Source organism: Macaca thibetana, chromosome 7 (genome assembly GCF_024542745.1).
Source record: "Macaca thibetana thibetana isolate TM-01 chromosome 7, ASM2454274v1, whole genome shotgun sequence".
Classification (NCBI taxonomy): Eukaryota; Metazoa; Chordata; class Mammalia; order Primates; family Cercopithecidae; genus Macaca; species Macaca thibetana.
Window position 1 is genome coordinate 163094562 of NC_065584.1, and position 24288 is coordinate 163118849.

Sequence of the window (24288 nt, forward strand, 5' to 3'; positions counted from 1 at the left end):
TATGTTGCCAAGGCTGGTCTCCAACTCCTGGGCTCAAGCAATCCTCCCGCCTTGGCTTCCTAAAATACTGGGATTACAGGCGCGAGCCACCATGCTCGGCCATTTTTTAGTTTTTCATCCTCTCCTCTGTGACTAGCAGTCACTTCTTGCTACTTTCAGTATGCTGGCTTCTAGCAATTCATCTCACTCCTACATTGCCATTTCTTTTTGTAGCAGAATAGAAAACAGCCAAGCTCATTAGAACTGTAGGTTATATCGGGGGACATGTTCCACAATGGAACCTATCACGTTTTCCTTGAAGAAAAGAAGCTGAGGTTTGGGGATCTGCCCCTACTCTATCTTGACTCCTCAAAAACATTTTGGGCCCTACTCCTAATTCTTGCTGCTATTCTAGGAATGACAGGTGGCCATAAATGATTCTACAGGTGAGTTGATATTACTGTCATCATGATCATCATAAGCATGCTGAAGGTGATTAACATATTATTCCTGTCATTCTGGAAAATTATGCTCCTTCTGGAAGGCAGTACTCCAGAGGTTGGCAAAAGTCACCTAACATGATTGAATGACAATAATGGTGGGAGAATGGCCTGAGGAGGCTGACTGGCTTCTGTTTGCATTTTGAATCTCCAAGAGGAAGAAGAGCCCACAAGGGTGGCCCTCTTTCACCCGGATGAGAACAAGGATTCATTCTCTGACCTCAGCTCACATAAGCACACTTTAAGCTCATTGCCTTGCTCTCCTTTCTTTCACAGAAAACAAAAACACTTTATGAGCACCTACCCAGCAGCATGGGAACAAGAAAACAAAGGGCGTGTTTGAGCAAATATGATGTAAGATGTGTGTGGGGGGCAGAAGAACCTGGGAGCGTCTGCACTGTGCCTTTCTCTTAACCATCTCTTGGTGGATTGGTGTCTCCTTACTCCTACCTTGCCAGAGGAGCTGATGGGAACCATTTGCACACAGAGCCTCCCAAGCCTCCTTCAGCTCCTCTTCCAGGAAGCCCTCCGAGATTTCCCCAACACCCTCTCACCCCTATGGACCTTGGACACTCAGGTTTGGGTTTCGACGGTCACACATGGCTTGAGAGCTGGGGCCACTTCTGATTCAGCTCTGTCCTCTGGCCATGAGTACTCACTGTTGGAGCTCAGCACATATTGGTTGGACCTAAACCTTCTCAAGTTGTCGCTATGTGTGAGACACATAAATTGAGGAGGGCCCTCATTTCCCATGTGAACACTTCATGGATGAGGATCCGTTTCCTATTTATTTCTGTTGCCCTTTCTTCTCGCTCAGCCTTTAGCAGCCAGGCCACTGTTGTGTATGAAGTAGGTGCTCAATGAATGCTTTCTTGAAACAGGATAGCATCAAAGTTCACCAGTCTGTCTGCCTACTCGGGCACAACTCACTTTACTAGCTGTGTGGCCGAGTCACGGATCCTCTCTGGCCCTCGGTTTTCTGCCCATATCCTGTGGCTATTGCAAGAAGGTGATATATAAGAAGTGCTTAGTACGTAGTCAGCTCTCATCATTATTACTCACGAGCTTTCATGGACCTTTGGGGGCACAAGAAGAAAAAGATAACTTGGCAAGATTGAGAGGGTGACCGACAGAATGAAAAAACCCTAAACCCAAGTCTGGGGGTCCAGGTTCCGTGCCAACTACTTTCGCTGGGAGACTGGCTGGGGGCCGGGAGGCGGGGGAAGGTGGGCTCCTTGTTCCTTACACGGTCCTCATAATGGAGCTGGCAGACCTGAGCAGGAACACCTCTGGCATGGTGCCTGGGGGGTGGCTGCAATCTGTGAGCTCGCCCAGGAGAGAGCCAGAACCTCAGAGAACGTGTCACGGAGTCCCCCCGGGAGAGCCACAGCAGCCCCAGAGAGGCCCAGCTCCACCGGACCGCCCTGCAACAGAGATACAGCGTGAGTCACTGCTGGCAGCCTGGCTAGGCGAGGGGACAGCTGCCCTCTTTCCTGGCCATGACTCATCTGCTCCTGGGGTGGGACACCTGGCTGTAATTTACAGCCTGGCCTCGTAAGCCCACACCTTCAGATTCAAAGGAGAAAACCTTGTAGCAGGTGGCTGCCTTGGGGATGTGGTCTCCATTCCCCATGGCCAACTAATTAACAAATAGCTAAAATCTCCAGGACTCCTGCTTTGCAGAGACTTCTGGCTACCATTCACCAGCCTTCCTGTCACTTCTGGTAGTTCTCACCTCTCTCTGCTCGGTGGGCAAAGCAGAACTGACTCCCCAATGGCTGGAGAATGTTCTCCATGGAAGGTGTTGCCTAACTAGTTCCCCATATCCTAACAACCCCAGAACAACGCCTCCTCCAAACCCCATAGTGCTAGTCACACAGGCCTGTGAACAGCCTGGTGCTCCCAATAGCAACAATATAGTCTGCAATGGCGATTCACGCTGGCTTCCCCATCACCCTGTGTGGCGGACTCCGCGTCCCCTGCTTCTCTTTAGTCTGCATGGACTGCCTCACCTCAAAGATCGGGCCTCTGGCAGCTTTCTCCCAATTCCCAATTCCCAGCCTGAGGACCCCCATAGAGGACTCACGGTAGAGGGTGTGCCTGGGGGTCTGGCTGCCCCAGGGTGCTCACCTTCCTCCTTCTTGCACCTGGCAGGCACAGGGCTCAGCATCCCTTCTGCTCCCTCAGCTAAAGCATGCTGAGTATGGGAGCCAGAGGCTGTGGGTGCCCTAGGTTCCGGGTGATGAGGCAGTGGGGTTGGGCATGAGTGGGGACCCGCCCCAGCCTGCCTTAGGGCTGCAGTCGAGGTGTGGCCCCAGATACCTCTGACCTACATGGCAAGGGACCCAGCTGCCCACCTGTGTGGCTCTTACATAAGAAGGGCAGGAGGCAGGACAAGGACCTGCCATTGCAGGCAAGAGACACAGTTTTTTGGCAGTCATCCTTGGCAGAGCCTTGGGAGACATGGCTCCTGCCACTGGGTCCCCCAGGGTTGGGTGAGAAGTGCGTCTTTTTGTTTGGTTTGGTTCTTTACTTTTCTTTACTAAGCACATGTACTATGCTGAGTGCCTTGGGTTGGCTTCTCCCATTCTCTCCATGGTCCTGCAATGTAGGTTTTATTAATAGTCACATTTTCCAAAAGAGATGATAGAACACTAAACTTGCTCAGTGTTGCCCAGGCAGCAAAAGGCAGAGCCAGCATTGTGAACAGGGGTCTCCATGGCCAGCTCTGAAGCCAAGATGCTATGTACACAAGGTTTACCCAGTATGTGCATGTCATAAAACTCAGCTAACCACCCCAGCTCCCCCCATTCCCTCTGGAGAGCCCCTATTCCATGGTTACAAATATCCCTGCATCTTGCCCTGTGCCTTCTAATACCCCCTTCACCCTCTACCTCGTCCTTCACTACAGGGACTAGCCAGTCTGTGGCAGCAGCCAGCCCCCACTAGCACCTTCCTGCTTCCTGGAGTTTCCTGGGGGCTGTCCCTTGTGATCTGCCCACCTCTCAGCCCCCTACAGAGCTCACATACTCCCTCATCTTTAATTATTACCTGCAAGCTACAACTCCCAAACTCCAAACTGCCTCTGGCATGAGTGGGGGTTAGGTGAGGTGAACAAATGGAGGCAGCCCTAGTCAGTGTTAGGGGGAAATTTTAAGCCCTAATTATTATTATTATTATTATTATTTGAGACAAAGTCTCACTCGGTTGCCTAGGCTGGAGTGCAGTGACCCAATCTCGGCTTCTTTCAGACTCCGTCTCCCAGTTTTAAATGATTCTCCTGCCTCAGCCTCCTGAGTAGCTGGGATTACAGGTGTGCACCACCACACTTGGCTAATTTTTGTATTTTTAGTAGAGATGGGATTTTGGCCATGTTGGCTAGGCTGGTCTGGAACTCCTGACCTCAAGAGATCTGCCCACCTCGGCCTCCCAAAGTTCTGGGATTACAGGCGTGAGTCACCACACCCAGCCTCAGCCCTAATTTTAAGGCCAAGGGGCAGGGCACAGAGGCAGCAATTGGGACAGGGGTTGTTCAAGGTCCTCCACCTGTCAGATGGCAAATGACTGTCATATTGCTACCCTAAACTGGTAGGTCAATGCCAGCACTCTAACTTCAAGAGAATTCCACCCTTCACCAAATTTCAATTCCATCTCAGCAATTCTTGCCTGTTGCCACTTCAAGACACCCTGACAGTTTGACTCAAGTACTGGTCCTGAGCCTCTGATGCATTAGGAACCCTTTTGAGAAGCTGCTGGGAGCCCTCCCATAGACCCCCATCAAGGCACTTTGTACCCCCAATGCTCTCTTGCTGTTTTATGTTCTCATGGGACTTTGGAAGCCCATGCTATACTAACAACCCCAATCCTACTGAATCCCAGGAAGGAATTCAGACCTCTCCTTTGTCCTGAAGAGTTAAAGATGAACTTGTTTCTCTTCTCCCCCTCCCTCTCTTCTGGTGAGGGCTGAGCCATGATGTTAATGAATGGAGTTGTCACTGATACTTGACGTTGGTAGAGAATGACAACAGAAATGTCCTCAAATGTCCTTCAAGGCTAGCTCTGGAATCACAGTGTCCAAATTGATGAGGTTTGAAAATCTCAACAGTGGCCGGGCTTGGTGGCTCATGCTTGTAATCCCAGCATTTTGGGAGGCCGAGGCGGGCAGATCACCTGAGGTCAAGAGTTTGAGACCAGCCTGGCCAACATGGTGAAACCCTGTCTTTACTAAAAATACAAAATTAGCTGGGCGTGGTGGTGCATGCCTGTAATCCCTGCTACTTGGGAGGCTGAGGCAGGAAAATTGCTTGAACCTGGGAGGCAGAGGTTCCAGTGAGCCGAGATTGTGCCATTGCACTCCAGCCTGGGCGAAAAGAGCGAAACTTGAAAGAAAGACAGAAAGAAAGAAATAAAGAAAAGAAAGAAAAAAAAGGAAGGAAACCTCAACAGTTATTACGCCAGCACATGGCTCATTCCAAGGTTAGAAAGGCTTGGGAAATGTGTTACCTACTCTTTTCGTCTCCTTACAAAACCCAGTAGCTGACCTGCTGTGGTAGAGCCGCCTATGACACTCTTCAGACCTCACCTCCTCTGGGAGGGACCTCAGCCCTCATGCTTCTTCCTGGAGCTGCCCTGGCTGATCTCCTCCCAAGGCACTTAGCATTTAGAAACTGGATATTGTTTTTTTAAAAAACATAATGGCCTGTCATGAAATAAAAATATTAATAAGCCCTTATTCCCAAAGTTGGAATTGATTTCTCCCTGCCCCAGTGACTGACAGTTCCCTGAGGATCCTCCCTCCTTCTATGAGCATTGATTTAGCACCTCTTCTGTGCCAGATGTTGCATGGGACGAAGGGGTAAAGTGACAAAAATGGAAATGGTCCCTGCTTCAAAGATTTAGAGATGATGGGATCGATTAACAAAAATGCATTCTTTGCAGGGTTGCTGGGCCCAGGCTTGGGGAGGGGGTATAATGATGTTAAAGGAAGAAAGCTAGCAAGGAGTAAAGGTCTGATTATTTCATGGGAGACAGTGTGGGAGGCTAGTGCGGAGGAGAGGAGTCAAGGCCAAGGTGATAGACGTGGGCTGTAGACCATCCCCAGTCTTGGTTTTCCAGCTCACATGGGTGGGGTTTTGGGTGAGCAGAGATCTGCTAGGGACGTATAATCTTTCAGAAAGGTTGAGGGCAGGGGTGGTTTAAGATATATCCCCTTGAATCCACCAGAAAGAACATATTTGGAGCAGGTACCCTGGAGCCCTTGACTGACTGAAGCCCCCAGCCCAAGACCCCAGTGGAAGTGTGTTTGCTGAGAGGCCTCAGTCCCCAAGGCTCATCTCAGCTCCACCTTGGCTCCTGCCTGGGTGGGTGGGGCAGCCCAGCCAGCTCACTTCTTACCCAGTTGGCAGTGCTCATAGTGTCCAACTCTGTCATGCCAAATCCCACAGCCTGCTGTATACAAATAAATGTGTCAGACATCAAGTTCCACTCCAGAGCCCTAAAGGAGTTGGTAAGCAGCCTGGCTGTACCCAAGACAAAGTTCTCTGGGCACCAGAACATCAGAACATCTGGCTTCTAGCCCAGGCTCTGTTTCAGTTTTGTGACCTTGGGCAAGTCCCTGGTTCTTTCCAGGACTCTGTTTCGTCAGATGTCACAGATAAAGGGCCTTGTCATTTTCTATCTGTGACTGGTCATCTAGGGCTCTAGGCCGGAATCCTGCTGCATCAGGTAGGGACAAGGCTGCAAAGTTGGGTATTGCCAGGCTCCCAGGCCCAAGGGGGCAGAAGAAAACCAGACAGGAATAATCACAGTACTAGCTAGTAGCTAACACATACCCAGCACTGCGTGTCAGGCAATGTTTCATGCAGCTTACACATGCAATCTTTGTAACAGCCCAATGAGGTACTATCACCACCCTCGATTTACAGATGAGGAAACTGAGATACAGAAAAATTATGGAAATTGCCAAGGTCCTTTGGTTAGCAGAGTCAGAATATAAACTTGGGCAAGTGGGTTCCAGAGTTTATGCTCCTAATAAGCCAGCCATACCCAATAGTCTCAGGCCTATTGGGTGACTGGGGTGGAGCAGGATAGGGACAAAGAATGGAGAGGTATAGAGAGTGAGGCACTTCAGGGTCCTCTAAACCCCTGCATCCAACCATTCATCCATCAGACCCTTTTGGAAAATGTTTTATATAAACAATGTGCATATATTAAATCATAATCCAGGTGTTTTCATATGTTGTATTGATGACAGACACAGAGAATGGCCAGTTGGTGGTTTTGGTCACCACAAGAAGGGCAGTGTGATGCTCAAAGCTGACATAATTCCAGCCCAAAGCAAAGGCTACTAGAAAATTACCATCTCCCCATTGCTTGTCATTTTTATTTGAAGTACCACAAGTGTGACTTTAGGTACTCCTCTCCTAGGAGGGCCTTACTTAACCCATCTGTAAAATGGGGGAAGGGTGGATGGGACGGCCTATAAGTCCCAGCTCTCATGATAGGTGATTCTCTACCTTTCTTCCAGGTAGATGAGAAGAAGAAAGAACCCTGCCTATTCCTCAGACTCCAGAGGAACTTTATGGGGGTGGGGGTGAGGGTAGGGGTGAAGCTGGGGTGAGGCTTCCACCAGTGGGGACATTGTGCTCTGCAGTGGGCTAGTTCTGGCTCACAGACTTGCTCCCTGCCATGGAGGAGCCCAGGGTTTAAAGAGGAAGATAAAGAAACACATCCACAGCCTGTATAAGTAAGAGACAGCTCTGAACATGGCAGGCAAAGGGGTCAGGCAGTGGGGACACAGAGCAGAAGGAGCCTGGCCTTTTAGGGGAATATTATTTCACTTTTTAAAAAGTGAGAACTAACATTTGATGGGCACTTAGTATGTGCCAGGCACTGTTCCAATTGCTTTACACAAATTAATTCATTTGATTATCTCTATCAAGTGGGTGCTGAATTATAATCCCTATTTTATGGGGAAATGGAAGCATAGAGATATGAAGTAACTTGCTAAAGGTTATACAGTTAGTAATGGGGATGGTTGAGTTTCAAATCGAGGCAATCTAACTTCAGATTGCATCTCCTTTTTTTTTTTTTTTTGAGATGGAGTATCGCTCTGTTGCCTAGGCTGGAGTGCAGTGGCGCGATCTCGGCTCACTGCAACCTCTGCCTCCCAGGTTTAAGCAATTCTCCTGCCTCAGCCTCCCAAATAGCTGGGATCACAGGTGCCCACCATCATGACTGGCTAATTTTTGTATTTTTAGTAGAGGTGGGGTTTCACCACGTTGGCCAGGCTGGTCTCGAACTCCTGACCTCAGGTGATCTGCCCATCTCGGCCTCCCAAAGTGCTGGGATTACAGGCATGAGCCACTGCACTGAGCAGCATCTTCTTAACCACTACCATATGCACTGCCTAAATTTAGGTGAAGCTCTATGAGGTCCTTGGCACCTCTCCATACAGCTCAGCAACACAGGATTTCCTAGGAAGCAATTGACTGGAATTGCTTAGCAGAGTGGCTAAGATACTTGGTTATTGTGCGTGTATTTTTACTTGGTTATTGTGCATGGTGGTGTGTACCTGTGATCCCAGCTACTTGGGAGGCTGAGGAAGGAGAATCGCTTGAACCTGGGAGGGGAGGTTGCAGTGAGCCGAGATTGTGCCACTACATTCCAGCCTGGGTGACAGAGTAAGGCTTTGTCTCAAAAAAAAAAAAAAAAAAAAGTGAACTTGAAGACAAAATAGTAGAAATTATTCAATCCAAAAGGTAGAGAGAAAAAACTGTTTTTAACTTGAACAGCACAAAACATTGTTGAATGAAATTAAGGAAGACCTAAATAAATGGAAAGATGTCTCATGATCAAGAGACTTAATATTGTTAAGACGGTAATGCTCTCCAAATTTATCCACAGGTCAACACAATTCTTATCAAAATCCTAGCTGGCTTCTTTGCAGAAATTGACAAGCTAGTCCTAAAATTTGTATAAAAATTCAAGAGACCTGGCTGGGCGCCATGGCTGATGCCTGTAATCCCAGCACTTTGAGAAGCTAAGGCAGGTGGATCACAAGGTCAGGAGATCGAGACCATTCCTGGCTAACACGGTGAAACTCTGTCTCTACTAAAAATACAAAAAATTAGCTGGGCGTGGTGGCGGGGGCCTGTAGTCCCAGCTACTCAGAAGGTTGAGGCAGGAGAATGGCGTGAACCCGGAAGGTGGAGCATGCAGTGAGCTGAGATCACGCCACTGCACTCCAGAATCTGGGTAACAGAGTGAGACTGTGTCTCAAAAAACAAACAAAAGATTCAAGAGACCTAAAATAGTCAAAACATTCTTGAAAAAGAACAAAGTTGAAGGATTTGCACTTCCTGATTTGAAAACGTGTTTAAAACTTACAGTAATTAAGACAATAAGGTACTGGCATAAGGACAGACATATAGGTGAATTAAATAGAATTAAGAATTCAGAAATCAATTCACATTTACAGTGAACAGATTTTCAAGAAGGCTACCAAGACAATCCAATAGGAAAAAATTGTCTTTTCAACAAATAATGCTGGGACACATGCCAAAAATAAATAAATAAAGTTCGATTCTTTCCTCATACCACAGACAAAATTACCTTAGATGTAGCAAAGATGTAAATGTAAATGCTAGAACTGTAAAAATATTAAAAGAAAATATTAATAAATCTTTGTGACCTTGTGTTAGGCGAGCTTTTTTAGATAAGGTGAAAAAGCACACAAACAAAACAAATAATTAGACTTCATCAAAATTAAAACCTGATGTGCTTCAAAGGACATCACCAAGAAAGTGAAAAGTTAACCCACAGAATGGGAGAAAACATTTGCAAATCATACATGTGATAAGGAAATTATATCTAGAATATATAAAGAACTCATACAAATCAATAAGAAGACAAATAATCCAATTAAAACTGAGCAAAGGATTTGAATAGACATTTCTCCAAAGAAGATATGCAAATGTACAACAAGCACATTAAAAGATGCCTGACATCATCAGCCACCACGAAATGCAAATCAAAATCACAGTTAGATAGCACTTCATACCTGGTAGGATGGCTATGAATAAGAAGATAATAACAGTGTTGGCAAGAATGTGGAGAAATTAGAACCCTCCTATACTGCTGGTGGGAATGCAGATACTTTAGAATACCATCTGGCAGTTCCTCGAAAGGTTACGCATAGAGTTACCATATGATCCAGCAATTCCACTCCTTTGTATATACCCAAGAGAAATGAAAACAGATGTTCACACAAAAACTTGTACATAGCCCAGTGCGGTGGCTCACACCTGTAATCCCAGCACTTTGGGAGGCCGAGACGGGTGGATCACAAAGTCGGGAGATCGAGACCATCCTGACTAACACGGTGAAACCCCGTCTCTACTAAAAATACAAAAAATTAGCGGGGCATGGTGGCGGGCGCCTGTAGTCCCAGCTACTGGGGAGGCTGAAGCAGGAGAATGGCGTGAACCCGGGAGGCGGAGCTTGCGGTAAGCTGAGATCGCGCCACTGCACTCTACAGCCTGGGCCACAGAGTGAGACTCCACCTCAAAAAAACAAAACCCAAAAAACTTGTACATAAATGTTCACAGCAGCACTTTTCATAATAGCCTAAACATTAAAACAACCCTGAAGGGGGCTTGCCCCTCCACACCTGTGAGTATTTCTCCTCAGGAGGGATAAGAGACTGAGAAAAGAAATAAGACACAGAGACAAAGAGAAAGAACAGTGGGCCCAGGGGACCCGTACACTCAGCATGCAAGGACCTGCACCAGCACCGGTCTCTGAGTTCCCTCCGTATTTATTGATTACTATTTTCACTATCTAGGCAAGGGGAGTGCGGCAGAATGGGGTGAACAGGGTGATAGTGGGGAGAAGATCAGCAGGAAAACATGTGAGTAACAGAATCTGCGTCATAAATAGTCATAAATAAGTTCGAGGGAAGGTACTGTGCCCAGATGTGCACTTAGGCTAGATTTATGTTTCTCTTTACCCAAACATCTCAGTGTACCAAAGAGTAACAGAGCAGTATTGCTGCCAGCATATCTCTCCTCCAGCCACTCGGCGGTTTTCTCCTATCTCAGAATAGAAGGAACAGTCGACTTTACACGAGACATTCCGTTCCCAGGGATGTGCGGGAAACAGAGGCCTTCCTCTTATCTCAACTGCAAGAGGTCTTCCTCCTCTACTATCTCCTCAGCACAGACCCTTTACGTGTGTCGGGCTGGGGGATGGTTAGGTCTTTCCGTTCCCACGAGGCCATATCTCAGGCTGTCTCAATGGGGGGAAACCCTGGACAATACCCAGGCTTTCTTGGGCAGAGGTGCCTGCAGTTTTCCACAGAGCATCGTGTCCCTGGTTAATAAAGAATGGAGAATGGCGATGACTTTTGCCAAGCATACTGTCTGCAAACATATTGTTAACAAGTCACATCCTGCACAGCCTTAAATCCCTTAAACCTTGATTCAATACAGCACATGTTTCTGTGAGCACAGGGCAAAATGGAGTTTCTTATGTCTACCTTTTCTACATAGACACAGTAACAATCTGATATCTCTTTCTTTTCCACCCACACAACCCAAATGTCCATCAATTGAGGAACGGGTAAACAAAATGTGGTATGTCCACATAATAGAATATTATTTGGTCATACAAAGAATGAAGTACTGATAAACGCTACGACATGGATGAATCTTGAAAACATTATGTTAAGAGAAAGAAGTCAGTCACAGTAGATCATATATTATATTAGTCCACTTAAATGAAATGTCTTAAAAGTGAATCTATAGAGACAAGCTGTAGTAGGTTTGTGGTTTCTTAGAGCTGGGGGGATTGAGGAGAAACAGGAAGTAACTACTAATGGGTATAGGGTTCCTTTTTTAAGATAATGAAAATATTCTAAAATTGGTTGTTAGGCTGGATGTGGTGGCTCACGCCTGTAATTCCAACACTTTGGGAAGCTGAAGTGGGAGAATCACTTGAGGGCAGGAGTTCAAGACCAGTCTGGGAAACATAGTGAAACCTTGTCTCTACAAATCATAAAAAAAATTAGCCAGACATTGTGGCAGGTGCCTGTGGTCACAGTTACTTGGGAGGCTGAGGCAGGAAGATCACTTGAGCCCAGGCAGTGAGCCAGGTTTATGCCACTGCACTCTAGCCTGGGTGACCCAGCGAGATCCTGTCTCAAAATAATAATCTAAAAAAGATAATATTTTAAAAGCAACCAAAGCAGAGGTGAGGTGGGATGGAGTGGGGAGGACACATTACATAAAAGGAAACTGATAGAAATGATAACTGACTTTTCATAAGAAACAATGAAGACCAAAAGATATTGTAACAGTATTTTAAAGTGCTAAAATAAGTAAATGATCAAACCAGAATTCTTTTCCAGTAAATATATCCTCAAAAAATAAGGTGAAAAAATGACATTTTTATTTAAATAGAAGATAGGAGGATTTGTCACCAGGAAACTGCTGAGGTTGCTTGAAATCTTACCTGCAAATTATTTAACACTTGTCCCAACAATAGGTAGAATCTCATTTCCCTCTCTTAGAATCTGGGCTGGCCTTATCACTGGCTTCTAACTAACACAATGTACGGGAAGTAACCTATATGACTTCTAAGGCTAAGTCATAAAAAGCAATGCAGTTGCCACCTGACTCTCTCAGGGCACATGCTTTTTGGATCCCTGACCTACCATATCAGAAGTCTGGCTACCTTGAACAAGTGATGTTGGAGTGATGTTGGAGTGATGCTACATGAACAAGCATGTGAAGAAACCACACAGAAATAGAGGCGCTGGACAATGAGAGCACATGGACGTAGGGAGGGGAACAACATGCACTGGGGCCTATTAGGGGGTGGGGTGGGGGGTGAAACAACATCAGGAAAAATAGCTAATGCATGCTGGGCTTAATACCTAGGTTTTAAGTATTGGTTTGATAGGTACAGCAAACCACCACGGCACACATTTACCTATGTAACAAACCTGCACATCTGCGCATGTACCACAGAACCAAAAATTAAAATAAATTAAAAAAAAAAAATAGAGACACTGAAGGGCCCAGCTATTCCAAATCCTAGTTTAATGAGTCTTCCTATTTCAGGCACCAGATGTGATAAAGAAGACTTTGACCTGTCCCTAGCCTCAGCCACCAGCTGCCATGTCACAGACACTCAAAGAGCTTATAGAGAGGCCCATTGGTAAAGAACTAAGGTCTCTGGCTAACAGCCAGTGTGGTAAATTGAAAATGTCCCTCAAAAGTTATCCACATAGTGTTACCATGTGACCCAGCAAGTTGAAAGCTGTTAAAATTAACTTAAATGGCAAAAACTTGGAAGAGATTTGAAGATGTAATTAAATGAAGGATCTTGAGACCGAAAGATTACCTCGTATTATCCAGTTGGGCTCTAAATTCAATCACATGTATTCTTGCAAGTGGGAGCAGAGAGAGATTTGACATGCACAGAAGAGAAACAATGTGACCACAGAGGCAGAGATGGGAGTGATGCAACTACAAGACAAGAGTGGAATGCTGGAGCTCCAGGAGCTGGAAGAGGCAGGGAGCAGATTCTGCCGTAGAGCCTCTGGAGGAAAAGCAGTCCTCCTGACACCTTGACTTTAGCCCACTGAAACCAATTTTGAACTTCTGTCTTCCAGAACTGGGAAAGAATAAATATCTGTTGTCTTAAGCCACCAAGTTTGTGGTAATTGTTATAGTGCAGTGGGAAACTCACACATCCGGTGAGAAACAGGTTTGTCAACAACTTCATGAGTGAGATTGAAAGCAGGTCTTACTACTCCAGATGGCTGTTACCCTGGCTGACACCTGGACTGAAACATCATGAGAGACCTGAGCCAGAACCACTCAGTTAAGTTGCTCCTTTTTTTTTTTTTTTTTAAAGAAAAAAAAAGAAATGTATTCAGGCTGAAGGGACTTGGCCCTGATGGAAACATGAATCTACAGAAAGGAATGGTGATCACTGTAAATGCTAAATATATTGGGAATAAAAGAAGAATCTCCACTCTTACTGTCTCTACTCAACATTACATTTGGAGATCCTAAAAGATGCAATAAGGCAAGAATTAAAAGGGAAAATGACTGGAAAGGAAGAAGTAAAACTTTTTATTAACAGATACCAAAATTTTGAACATAAAAGTCTTAGGGGAATCTACAAAAAAAGGTGTTGGAATTAATAAATAAATTTGGTATGGTTGCAGGATATATGGTCAATATTTAAAAATCAGTTATATTTATACTAACAGCAACTGACTAGAAAATTAAATTTAAAATACAGTTTTGGCTAGGCACGGTGGCACACACCTGTAATCCCAGCACTTTGGGAGGCCAAGGCAGGTGGATCACCTGAAGTGAGGAGTTTGAGACCAACCTGGCCAACATGGTGAAACCCCGTCTCTACTAAAATTACAAAAAATTAGCCTGGCATGTTGGTGGGCACCTGTAACTTCAGCTGCTTGGGAGGCTGAGGCATGAGAATTGCTTGAACCTAGGAGGCAGAGGTTGCAGTGAGCCAAGATCACACCATTGTACTACAACCTGGGCAACAAGAGTGAAACTCTGTCTCAAAAAAAAAATAAATAAATAAATAAAAATAAATTTAAAAATAAAATAAATTAGTTCTCATAGCAACAAAAACATAAAATTTCTAGAAATGTTTAAGAAAAAAATGTGCAAGATATCTACACTGAAAGGTATAAAACATGGTTGAGACAAATCAAAGACCTAAATTAATGGAAATGCATACCATGTTCATGGATCAGATGATTCATCCAATTTGAAATATAGAGTCAATTTATTCCCAGTCAAATTTCAAACAGTCTTTTTTTAGTAAACTGACAAGATGATTCTACATTTTACATAGAAGTACAAAGGATCTAGTATATTAGGAATCTATTATTATGTAACAAATATCCCAAAATGTAGTGGCTTATAAAAAACAAACACTATCTCACAATTTCTATGGGTTAGGAATCTAGGTATAGGCTAGCTCTGGCTCAAAGTGTCTCCTAGGGTTACTGTCAAACTGTCAACCAGGGCTGCAGTCTTCATATGAAGGCTCAGTGGAGGAGAATAAGCTTCCAAAAGCAGACTCATGATTGTTGGCAGGATTCAGTTCTTTGCAGGTTGTTGTCAATCCCTCCCTGAATGTTGGCCAGAGGTCTCCCTCAGGTCCTTACACATAAGTCTGTCTTAGAGTGAGCAAGAAAGAAAATGAAAGAGAGCAATCAAAATGAAAGCCACAGTATTTTTGTAGTCTAATCTCTGAAGTGAAATCCCATCACTTTTTGTAATTATACACTTTTAGTTCTTTTAAAATGTAAAATTAAATTGTTATTGACTACAGGGTTATTTTTATGGTCATAATAAAAATTACATAGAAATAAAAAAAAAGAAATCCCACCACTTCTGCCATATTCTATGTTAGAAATGAATCACTAGATCCAGCCCATGTTCTAGGGTAGATGATTACACAAGAATTCAAAAGTCAAGAATATCAGAGGGCAAGAATCATTGAGCAATATCTTAGAGGCTGCATACTGCACCTAGCATAGATAAAACAATCTTGTAGGGGGAAACAATTCACAAAGTTAGAGGACCAACACTACCTGATTTCAAGATTTAGTATAAGACTGTAGTAGTGGGCCAGGTGCAGTGGCTCTGGCCTGTTCATCCCAGCACTTTGGAAGGCCGAGGTGGGAAGATCACTTCAGGCCAGGAGTTCAAGGCCAGCCTGGGCAATGTAGCAAGACCCCATCTCTTAAAAAAAAAAAACTTTTAAAAAGCTATAGAATGAAAACAGTATGGTATTATATAGAGAAATAATTGCTAAATGGAAGAAAATCCAGAAATAGGCTGACACAAATGTGGTAAATTTTAGATAAAGGAGCCAAGCAATTTAATGTGGGAAATAGTAGAACACATAGAAAAAAAAAAAAAAATATATATATATACACACACACACGTATATATGACCTTGAAATAGCAAAGATTTCTTAGAGAGGGCACAATAGCACTAACCATAGAAGAAAAAAACTAGGTAAATTGGGCTTTATTAAATAAAAAAAAAATTTGCTCATCAAAAGACACACCATTGGCCGGGGGTGGTGGCTCACACCTGTAATCCCAGCACTTTGGGAGGTCGAGGTGGGTGGATCACTTGAGGTCAGGAGTTCAAGACCAGACTGGGCAACATGGTGAAACCCGGTCTGTACTAAAAATACAAAACTTAGCTGGGCATGGTGCCACACGCCTTTAGAACCAGCTGCTCAAAGGCTGAGGCACAAGAATTGCTTGAACCCGGGAGGCGGAGGCTGCAGTGAGCCAATATCACACCACTGCACTCTAGCCTGGGCAACAGAGCGAGACCCTGTCTCAGAAAAAAAAAAAAAAAAAAAAAAAGACACACAATTTAGAAAATGAAGATAAGCCACAAACTGGGAAAAAATATTTGTAATACATGTATCTGACAAAATATAACCAGAATATATAAAGAATGCCTACAAATCAATAATAAAAGGATTAAGGACCCAATTACAAAATGAGCTACAGATTTGAAAAGATAATTTACAAAAGAAGACATGGAAATAACCAATAAGCACATGAAAATATGCTCAATGTCACTGACCATCAGGGAAATGTAAGTTAAAACCACAGCAAGATGTCACTATCCACCCACCAGAATGAAACTAAAAAGAGTAACAATACCCAGTGTTGACAAAGATGTGGAAACTTCTGGCAGCTTCTTTAAGCACACACCTATCTTCTGACCCAGTAAGTCTATTCCTAGGGATTTAGCCAAGAAAATGAGAACATATGTCCACAAAAACACCTTATACAGGCCAGGCGCGGTGGCTCAAGCCTGTAATCCCAGCACTTTGGGAGGCCGAGATGGGTGGATCACGAGGTCAGGAGATTGAGACCATCCTGGCTAACACGGTGAAACCCCGTCTCTACTAAAAAATACAAAAAACTAGCCGGGCGAGGTGGTTGGCGCCTGTAGTCCCAGCTACTCGGGAGGCTGAGGCAGGAGAATGGCTTAAACCTGGGAGGCGGAGCTTGCAGTGAGCACCCCAGCCTGGGTGACAGAGCGAGACTCAGTCTCAAAGGAAAAAAAAAAAAAAAACACCTTATACAAGAATTTCATAGCAGCTTTATTCACAAAATCTTCAAACTGGAAACAACTCAAATGCCCATCAATAGATTAATGGATAAAAAAATTGTAGTATAGCCATACAATGGAATTCTACTTAAACGTACAGATGAATGAACTACTGAGATACTTAGCAATACTGATCAATCTCACAAACATTTCGATGAGTGCAAGGAGTCAGACAAGTAATGTTCTGTGTGATCCCATGCATGCCATCCTCAAGAACAGCTGGAACGCTGGCTGTTCAGAACAGTGGTTACTTATGGGAAAAGGAGGGTGAAGACTGATTAATTGACTGATCTCCTGCCTTAGCCTCCTGAGTAGCTGGGACTATAGATGCACACACCTCCACACCCAGCTAACATCTAAATTCTTATTTTATAGCTGTTTGGGACCAGAGTTTGAGCTAGGCCCTAGATAGCCTTCACATGGTCACAACCTTTACAGTTTCCAAAGGACCTTCCCAGCCCTGTTCTAAAGTGTTCCTCACAGGCTCCCTTGCAAGAAGCCAGAATTGTCTGGGTAGGAGGCCAGAGCTGGGATCCAGGGGTCTCTTATAGGACCCAGTGTGAGATAGGATTTTTTTTCTACCACCACTGGCCCTAGATGAAACTGTGATTTTGCAGGGATGAAGAGGTAAGTAGTGAGTTCCCCTTCCCTGGAGGTAATCAAGTCAGAGTAGATTGATAATATGTGAATACTGTAATACAGTGGGTTGGACTTAGTGACCTAAAAAACCTGCTTGCCTGGTACTCTGCCATTCAGGGGCTTGCCTGGAGACAGTGAGTTAGCTTTGGGCCCAGATCCTGATTTCAGGTCAGTTTGAGCTCTGCTGCCCCTGGCTAAAATCTCTGCAGCTCCTGCAAGGACTAGAGCTGGCTTGGGCTGACTTGCATCCGGAAGTTATCCAGATCTGTACTCAGAAGTCTAGGACCAGTGTTCGTTTGCCCTAGAGACTCACGCTTTCCACGGATGTGCCTGACCCTTTGATCTTGGGCTCTTGACACCAGCACTTTGATTTCCTGTGGCTTTTACATGATAGTCCCAAATCTGCCCTGTTCCCACTGCCTTTTAGTTTCTTGAACACTACAAGCTCCATCCCACCTTGGGGGCTTTGCACATGCTGCACCCATTTCCTAGAAAGTTCTTCCCCTAACCAACTCCTACTCCTGTTGCAGGTCTCAGTTTAAATACTGCTTTACCAGGAGAGCCTGCACCAACCCTCAAGACCAAGTCAGATCTTCGTTATATTCCCTCTGTCTTTTTTTGTTTTTTTAATTATCAACATTTTTAAAAAATGTTTTTATTGTGGTAAAATACATATAACATAAAATTTTCCATTGAAATATTTTTAAGTGTATAATTCAGTGGCATTGATTATATTCCCTTTTTTTTTTTTTATTCCTTCATGGCACCTGTCACAATTACAGTTTAATTGAACAATTATTTGTTAATGTCTGTCTTCCCTGTGAGCATGCAAACTCCTTAAGGTACAGACTTGTTTTTGTTTTCTGTTATATTCTTCAGTGCTTAGCACAATGCCTGCTTATTCTACAATAAATAATTTTGAATAAATGAATGTATTCTTATCAAAAAGAGAGAAAAACAATAAAGAAACCAAAACATGAAACAACAACTGTGTTTCAATATCACAGTTGGGCAGTGGGAGTGGGAAGAATTTCAGCACTAGAAAGCCCAGAGAGTCCATGTTTAAGGACACCTGTGTTCTTTCAGTGACATTCGCCTTGCGATTGCCCCTCCTAGGCTAGCACACGCCAGAGACGCAGAGCTCACTCCCTGTCATCCTGAGAAAACTCTGTCCATGGGAACAGCCTTGCTCACGCAGCTTGTAGCTGCCTCCTGCGACTGTTCCACATCCCTGGCTCTTAGGAGGCTCCTCTCTGCACCCAGTCTTTGGGTAGGCAGTGCCGGGAGAGTCAGCTAGGAGCCCAGAGTGAGTGTGGTCAGTTCAGAGCCTGACAGCCCTCCCTGGGCCAGATGGGACCCTTGGAGCTCCCAAGTCCTGGCCTCCTGCCTCCACCTCACCCCTAGTCCAGCCTGTACTCACTGCTGCTAGATTCACAAAACCCAAACCAGGCTCTCCCTGGGCTTCTGCTGCTTGCACCCCTCCCAGAGCTCCTGAGTGCCTCCTCCTTTGGGCCTGGCTGCCCTTAGTCTGGCCACGTCAACATCTCTAGGCGCAGGAGTTAGCCGGGCCCCAACCTGACCAGTCTGATGGCCACTCGTAACATCTCCACAACCATGCCTTTGGTCAGCACAGTGCCCTGCTTGCCATCCGGGCATCCACAGCCTTTCAAACCCAGGATGGACTGTCCTCTTCTTAGGTTCCTTCCCAAGCCCTTCCTCCACAATGGGCTTCCTTAGGCTCAGGGAGACTGGTGTCTCCACTGGACAGAGGGCTTCCTAGGGTCGGGACCCATGCCCTGGGCAGGCTCAAGGGGTGTCCCTGATGGAGGACATGGTCTACAGCCACAGCCTCAAGGGCACAGAACACAAGCTGCCAGAGCAGGGCCAGTGTCAGCTCAGGCCCCATTGGTTTTGCCTCTCCTGGCCCCGGCCTGGCTGTTTCCTCCGGACACCTGCCCCAATCACTCGGATCCAGCCCTGCAACTGGTGTGGCAGGAAAGGGAACTCTCGTGGTCAGGGCAGGGTGCAAGCTCTCCTCTGGCTCTCAGCCTCCCCTTTCTTCCACATTCTGTCTTCCCCTCTGCAACACTGGGAATCGGGGGGAAGATAAGCCCCTCTCAGGCTATGGAGGAATGCAGACCCCCCTTTCCCCAGGAGCAGCTGCCATGGCCACAAGGTCAGGGCAAATGGGCAGGTCTGAGATAGAGCCCTTCTGATATGGTCTGGCTGTGTCCCCACCCAAATCTCGTCTTGAATTCCCATGTGTTGTGAGAGAGAACAGGTGGGAGGTAATTGCATCACGGGGGCAGGTCTTTCCCATGCTGTTCGCATTATAGTAAGTCACACGAGATCTGATGGTCATTATAAGGGGGAGTTTTTCTGCTCAAGCTCTCTTGTCTTGTCTGCTGCCATATGAGACGTGCCTTTCATCTTCTGCCATGATTGTGAGGCCGCCCCAGCCACATGGAACTGTAAGTCCGATAAACCTCTTTCTTTTGTAAACTTCCCTGTCTCCGGTATGTCTTTATCAGCAGCGGGAAAACAGACTAATACACCTTCCCTCCCGGAGTTGGCCTGGAGGAGCAGAGAAGCAGAAAGCGGCATCACAGTGGCGGCAAGAACAACGATCTCTCTGCCTTATTTATTTACCTATTTTTTGAGACAGGGTCTTGCTGTGTCACCCAAGTGGAGTGCAGTGGTGCCATCATAGCCTGACCTCCCGGGCTCAACTGATTCTCCCACGTCAGCCTTCTGAGTAGCTGGGACCACAGGTATGTGCCACCACATCTGGCTAATTTTTTTTTTTCCTTTTTTTGAGACGGAGTTTCACTCTTGTTGCCCAGGCTGGAGTGCAATGGTGCAATCTCAGCTCACCACAACCTCTGCCTCCGAGGTTCAAGCAGTTCTCCTGCCTCAGCCTCTCGAGTAGCTGGGATTACAGGCATGTGCCACCAGGCTTGGCTAATTTTTTTTTTTTTTTTTTTGTATTTTTTTAGTAGAGATGGAGTTTCTCCATTTTGGTCAGGCTGGTCTCGAACTCCCGACCTCAGGTGATCTGCCCACCTTGGCCTCCCAAAGTGCTGGGATTACAGGCGTGAGCCACTGTGCTTGGCCTTTTTTGTATTTTTTTAAGCAAATTTTTGTATTTTTCGTACAGACGGGGTTTCGCCATGTTACCCAGGCTGGTCTTAAACTTCTGGGCTTAAACAATCCACCCGTTTTGCCCTACCAAAGTGCTGGAATTACAGGTGTGAGCCATTGTGCCCAGCCTATTTTTTATTTTTATTGTTTTTTTTGAGACAGAGTCTTGCTCTGTAGTCCAGGCTAGAGTGCAGTGGCCATAGCTCATTGCAGCCTCACACTCCTGAGCTCCAGTGATCCTCCCACCTCAGCCTCCTGAGTAGCTGGGACTACAGATGCACACCATCATGCCTGGCCAATTTTTAAATTTTTAGCAGAGACAAGGTCTTGCTTTGTTGCCCAGACTGGTCTTGAACTCCTGCACTCAAGCAATCTTCCTTCCTTGGCCTTCCAAAGTGCTAGAATTACAGGCATGAGCCACTGCACCTGGCTCTCTCTGACTTTAGAACAATGTTTAACAAGAATTAAGTTCTTTCCTCACAGCTGCTCTGCAAGAATGTCAGAGCAGGTTTGGCTTCCCTGTTTGACAGATGGGGAAACTGAGGCTCAGAGAAGGTGTCTTGCCAAGGGTCACAGAATGGGTTAGGAGCAGAGCTGGACTGGAACCCAAGGCATGTGCCCTCCAGCCTGCTGCTAAGAGCGTTCCAGGATATCGCTGTAAGGGTTACTATGCCTGTGATGGGTAACTCTTGTGCTTTGAAAACATTTTCATACACATCAGTTGGTGGAATCCACCCAATTTTTCCGCAGTGTCAATGAAGTTCAGGCATTTTATATTTATTTGCGCAGAGGATGCTATTGAGGCCCAGAGAGGTTAAACAATGTATCCAAAGTCACTCAGCAAGAAAGTAGTCGAACTGGCACTCCAACTCTTGGGTTTTTAGCCTTTCTCTTTCCCTACAGGGTCCCAAGACCCATTTACCCTTTCAGGAGGGAGTCCTCCTCTGCACAAGCCTAGGGTTCTGCCTCAAGTTTGCCTACCTTCCTTCAGTGATGTCTGCAAAACAAGCCCGGGCCTCTGTGAGCCTTGCAGGGCACACAGGACCCTCTGCCACCCCTATTCACCATAGGCCTGAGACATGGACGTCAAAGCCACTGGGCTCCTGAGCCCCACTTGGCCCCTCACTCATAGCGAGCAGAAGACCCTGAGATCCTGCAGACCTTGATTTTTGTTTTCAAGGGCTCCCCTGGCCCTGGCTGTCCTCATGCCTGTCTACCCCTGCTCTGGACACATTTGTTTCCTTTTTTTTTTTTTTTTATGAGATGGAGTTTTGCTCTTGTGGCCCAGGCTGGAGTACAGTGGCACGGTCTTGGCTCACTGCAATCTGCACCTCCCGGGTTCAAGCGATTCTTCTGCCTCAGCCTCCTGAGTAGCTGGGATTACAGGCATGTAACACCACCTGGCTAATTTTTGTATTTTTAGTAGAGACGGAGTTTCATCACATTGGGCAAGCTGGTCTCGAACTCCTGACCCCGGGCAATCCACCCGACTCAGCATCCCAAAGTGCTGGGATTACAGGCGTGAGCCATTGTGCCTGGTCTCTGGACACATTTCGATGTGCTCCTCTGAGCATCTCGCCTGGCCTTCCTGCTCTCTGAGCCCACAAGCCCCAGGGAGGAGTGGAAGTGCCAGGATACCAGGGCCCAGAGGAGATCCTGAATCTGCCCTAGGGTGAGGAAGTCAGTCCAACTTTCCTCCAGGGGCCCTTGACCCTCTGTGCGTCTGACCTATGCCCAGGGATGGGCTGGCCCTCATGCTCCTGGAGGCTTTGCAGGGAGGAGTCCTTGCTTCTGGGAGAACGGGAGTCCACTTTGGCTTAGCAGGGTCCTCCGGAGACCCAGGGCACGGCCCAGCTGCCAGCCCTCGGAGGGGCCTCTGCATCTCTGAGGTGTGTTAACATCTGTTCCCATTTCCCTCTATATTCCTTCCCCATAACCTCCCATCAGGACAGTGGCCATAGTCTTGGAAGCTCAGACACTGGCATTTCCTCCCCATTACTACAGAGGGCTCGGGCCCTGGCATTTAGCTCCTGTCCTCCCCGGTTCTATGCGCCCACCATCTAGACTTCTCCCATCCCCATACTTCCTATCTTGCTTTGCTAGGTCGTTCTCTCTGCCGACTGCTCTTGTCTCCACTCTGACTGTCAAGGTCCATCTCAGGCGCCCCAGTTAGAAGCCTCCCTCTCTCTGCCCCTTAGCCTGTGCCCCTCCTGGACACAAACCACAGTGTGTGTGTTTGTGTGTGTGTGTGCGCGCACGCGCGCGTGCCTGCCTTCTTCCTGCCTCCTGACCAGGGCATCCCAGGGCTGGGACTGAGTCCCATCTTCTCAGGATCCCCTACTCCCTGGATGGATAGGGCCTGGGCCAGGGTGGGCATTGGTGAATGCCTGACACATTGAATCCGCTTCCTCTGAATCACAGATCACTGGAATATACACAGTGGAAGGGCTTTAGGGAAACCTCAGCCACTGCACTCATATTCAGACAGGGAAGCTACAGCCCAGAGGGGCAAAGGGACTTGCCAAGGTCACACAGCAAACCGGAGCGAGAACCTCTGGCTCCCCGACAAAACTTGTCTGTCTTTGACACCTGCAGGCAAAAGGCCCCCTTGAGAAGACAGGGAAATGTTCTTCTTGACTAAAAAATTCCTCCTCCATCCAATTGAGATCCAACGGGTCTCCCACTGCAGCCCCAGCTCATACCCCTGGGATGTGCCTCATTCTTTGATGAGCCTTTCTTGGCTATGCTAAGTAACCCTCCAAATGACTGGTTCTTCTTCCATCTTACGGATTGCCCAGATCCTTCCCTTCATTTCCCAGGTGAAGAAACTGAGGCTCAGAGAGAGAAGCAACTTGCCCAAGTTCACACAGCAGAGTAAAGTCTAGAACTCGGCCCACAGGTGCAGTGTGCAGAAACCCAACCACCGACTTACCTGGTTTTCAATTTTTCTTGGGTGGTCCCCACAGTCATGTCCTGCCGGCTCTCCTGTGGGGTCTCTCTGCTGTCCAGCATGCTGGGGTCCCCGTGTGGGCAGCCGTATCCAGCTCCAGAATTGCGTGGCATCTGCCTCAGGCTTCCACTGAAGACAGCTCAGTCACCCACTGTGAGAGGCTGGCCTTGAGTGGGCAGCGGGGGCAGGCATGGGGCGGGGGGAGGCGGCAACTAGAGTGACCCAAAGAGGCTCATTTCCTCTCTATTTTTAGAAGTTAAAAAAAAAAAAAAAAAAAAAAAAAAAAAAGCTCCTCAGTGAAGTTTCTCAGAATTAAAACTTTCCTCTTCTTTGTGGTTTTGTTTCACTCAAGATGAGGAGAATTTCAATGAAGCCAGTGTTCTTTTTGATGCAAATCTGCTCCGCTTCTCCCAGGAGGTCTGGCCAATGGGCTCAGGGCTTCTGGGCCCCCAGAAAACCTCCTCACTGGCTTTAAAAGGCCATAGTGGTTCTCAGCACAAATCCAGACCCAGATCCTGAAGTGGCTGCTACCCCTGGCTGCATACACTCTGCACTCTTGACTTGCAGTCTGCCGAATGCTGCCCTGGGAGGGATCTCACCCACTCAGTCCACCTCCCCCAGGTCCTGCGTGGAGGCTGGAGATCTGAGGAGGGAGCCCACCCCGGCGGAAGGAGGGAGACATTTCCAACACTGAGAACTGTCACATGGTCTATAGAAGCATTTGCACTGAAGACATGATAGAGGCAACCGAGGAATGTGACTTTCCAGGGACATCTGAATAGAAGCCGGGACCTGCCCCTTCTTCTAAAGGAAGGAAGCATGTTACGGGTGGGTTTTCAGGCAGCCATAAAGAGATGGGAAATTCACATAGGACAAGGCCTT

At 46.5% G+C, this 24288-nt stretch overlaps 2 protein-coding genes across 3 annotated transcripts in view; one reads left to right on the plus strand and one right to left on the minus strand.

Annotated features, from left to right (window-relative positions):
- ACSBG1 (acyl-CoA synthetase bubblegum family member 1) overlaps nucleotides 1-23965 on the minus strand; it is a 64958-nt gene extending 40993 nt beyond the window's left edge. The window contains exon 1 of the mRNA XM_050799956.1: nucleotides 23389-23965. Within this exon, the coding sequence (XP_050655913.1) occupies nucleotides 23389-23519 (131 nt within the window). The 5' untranslated portion in view covers nucleotides 23520-23965. The remainder of the gene's footprint in view (nucleotides 1-23388) is intronic.
- Nucleotides 1-24288, plus strand: part of CRABP1 (cellular retinoic acid binding protein 1) — a 658055-nt gene that overhangs the window by 514392 nt on the left and 119375 nt on the right. The gene's annotated exons all lie outside the window — the stretch shown is intronic.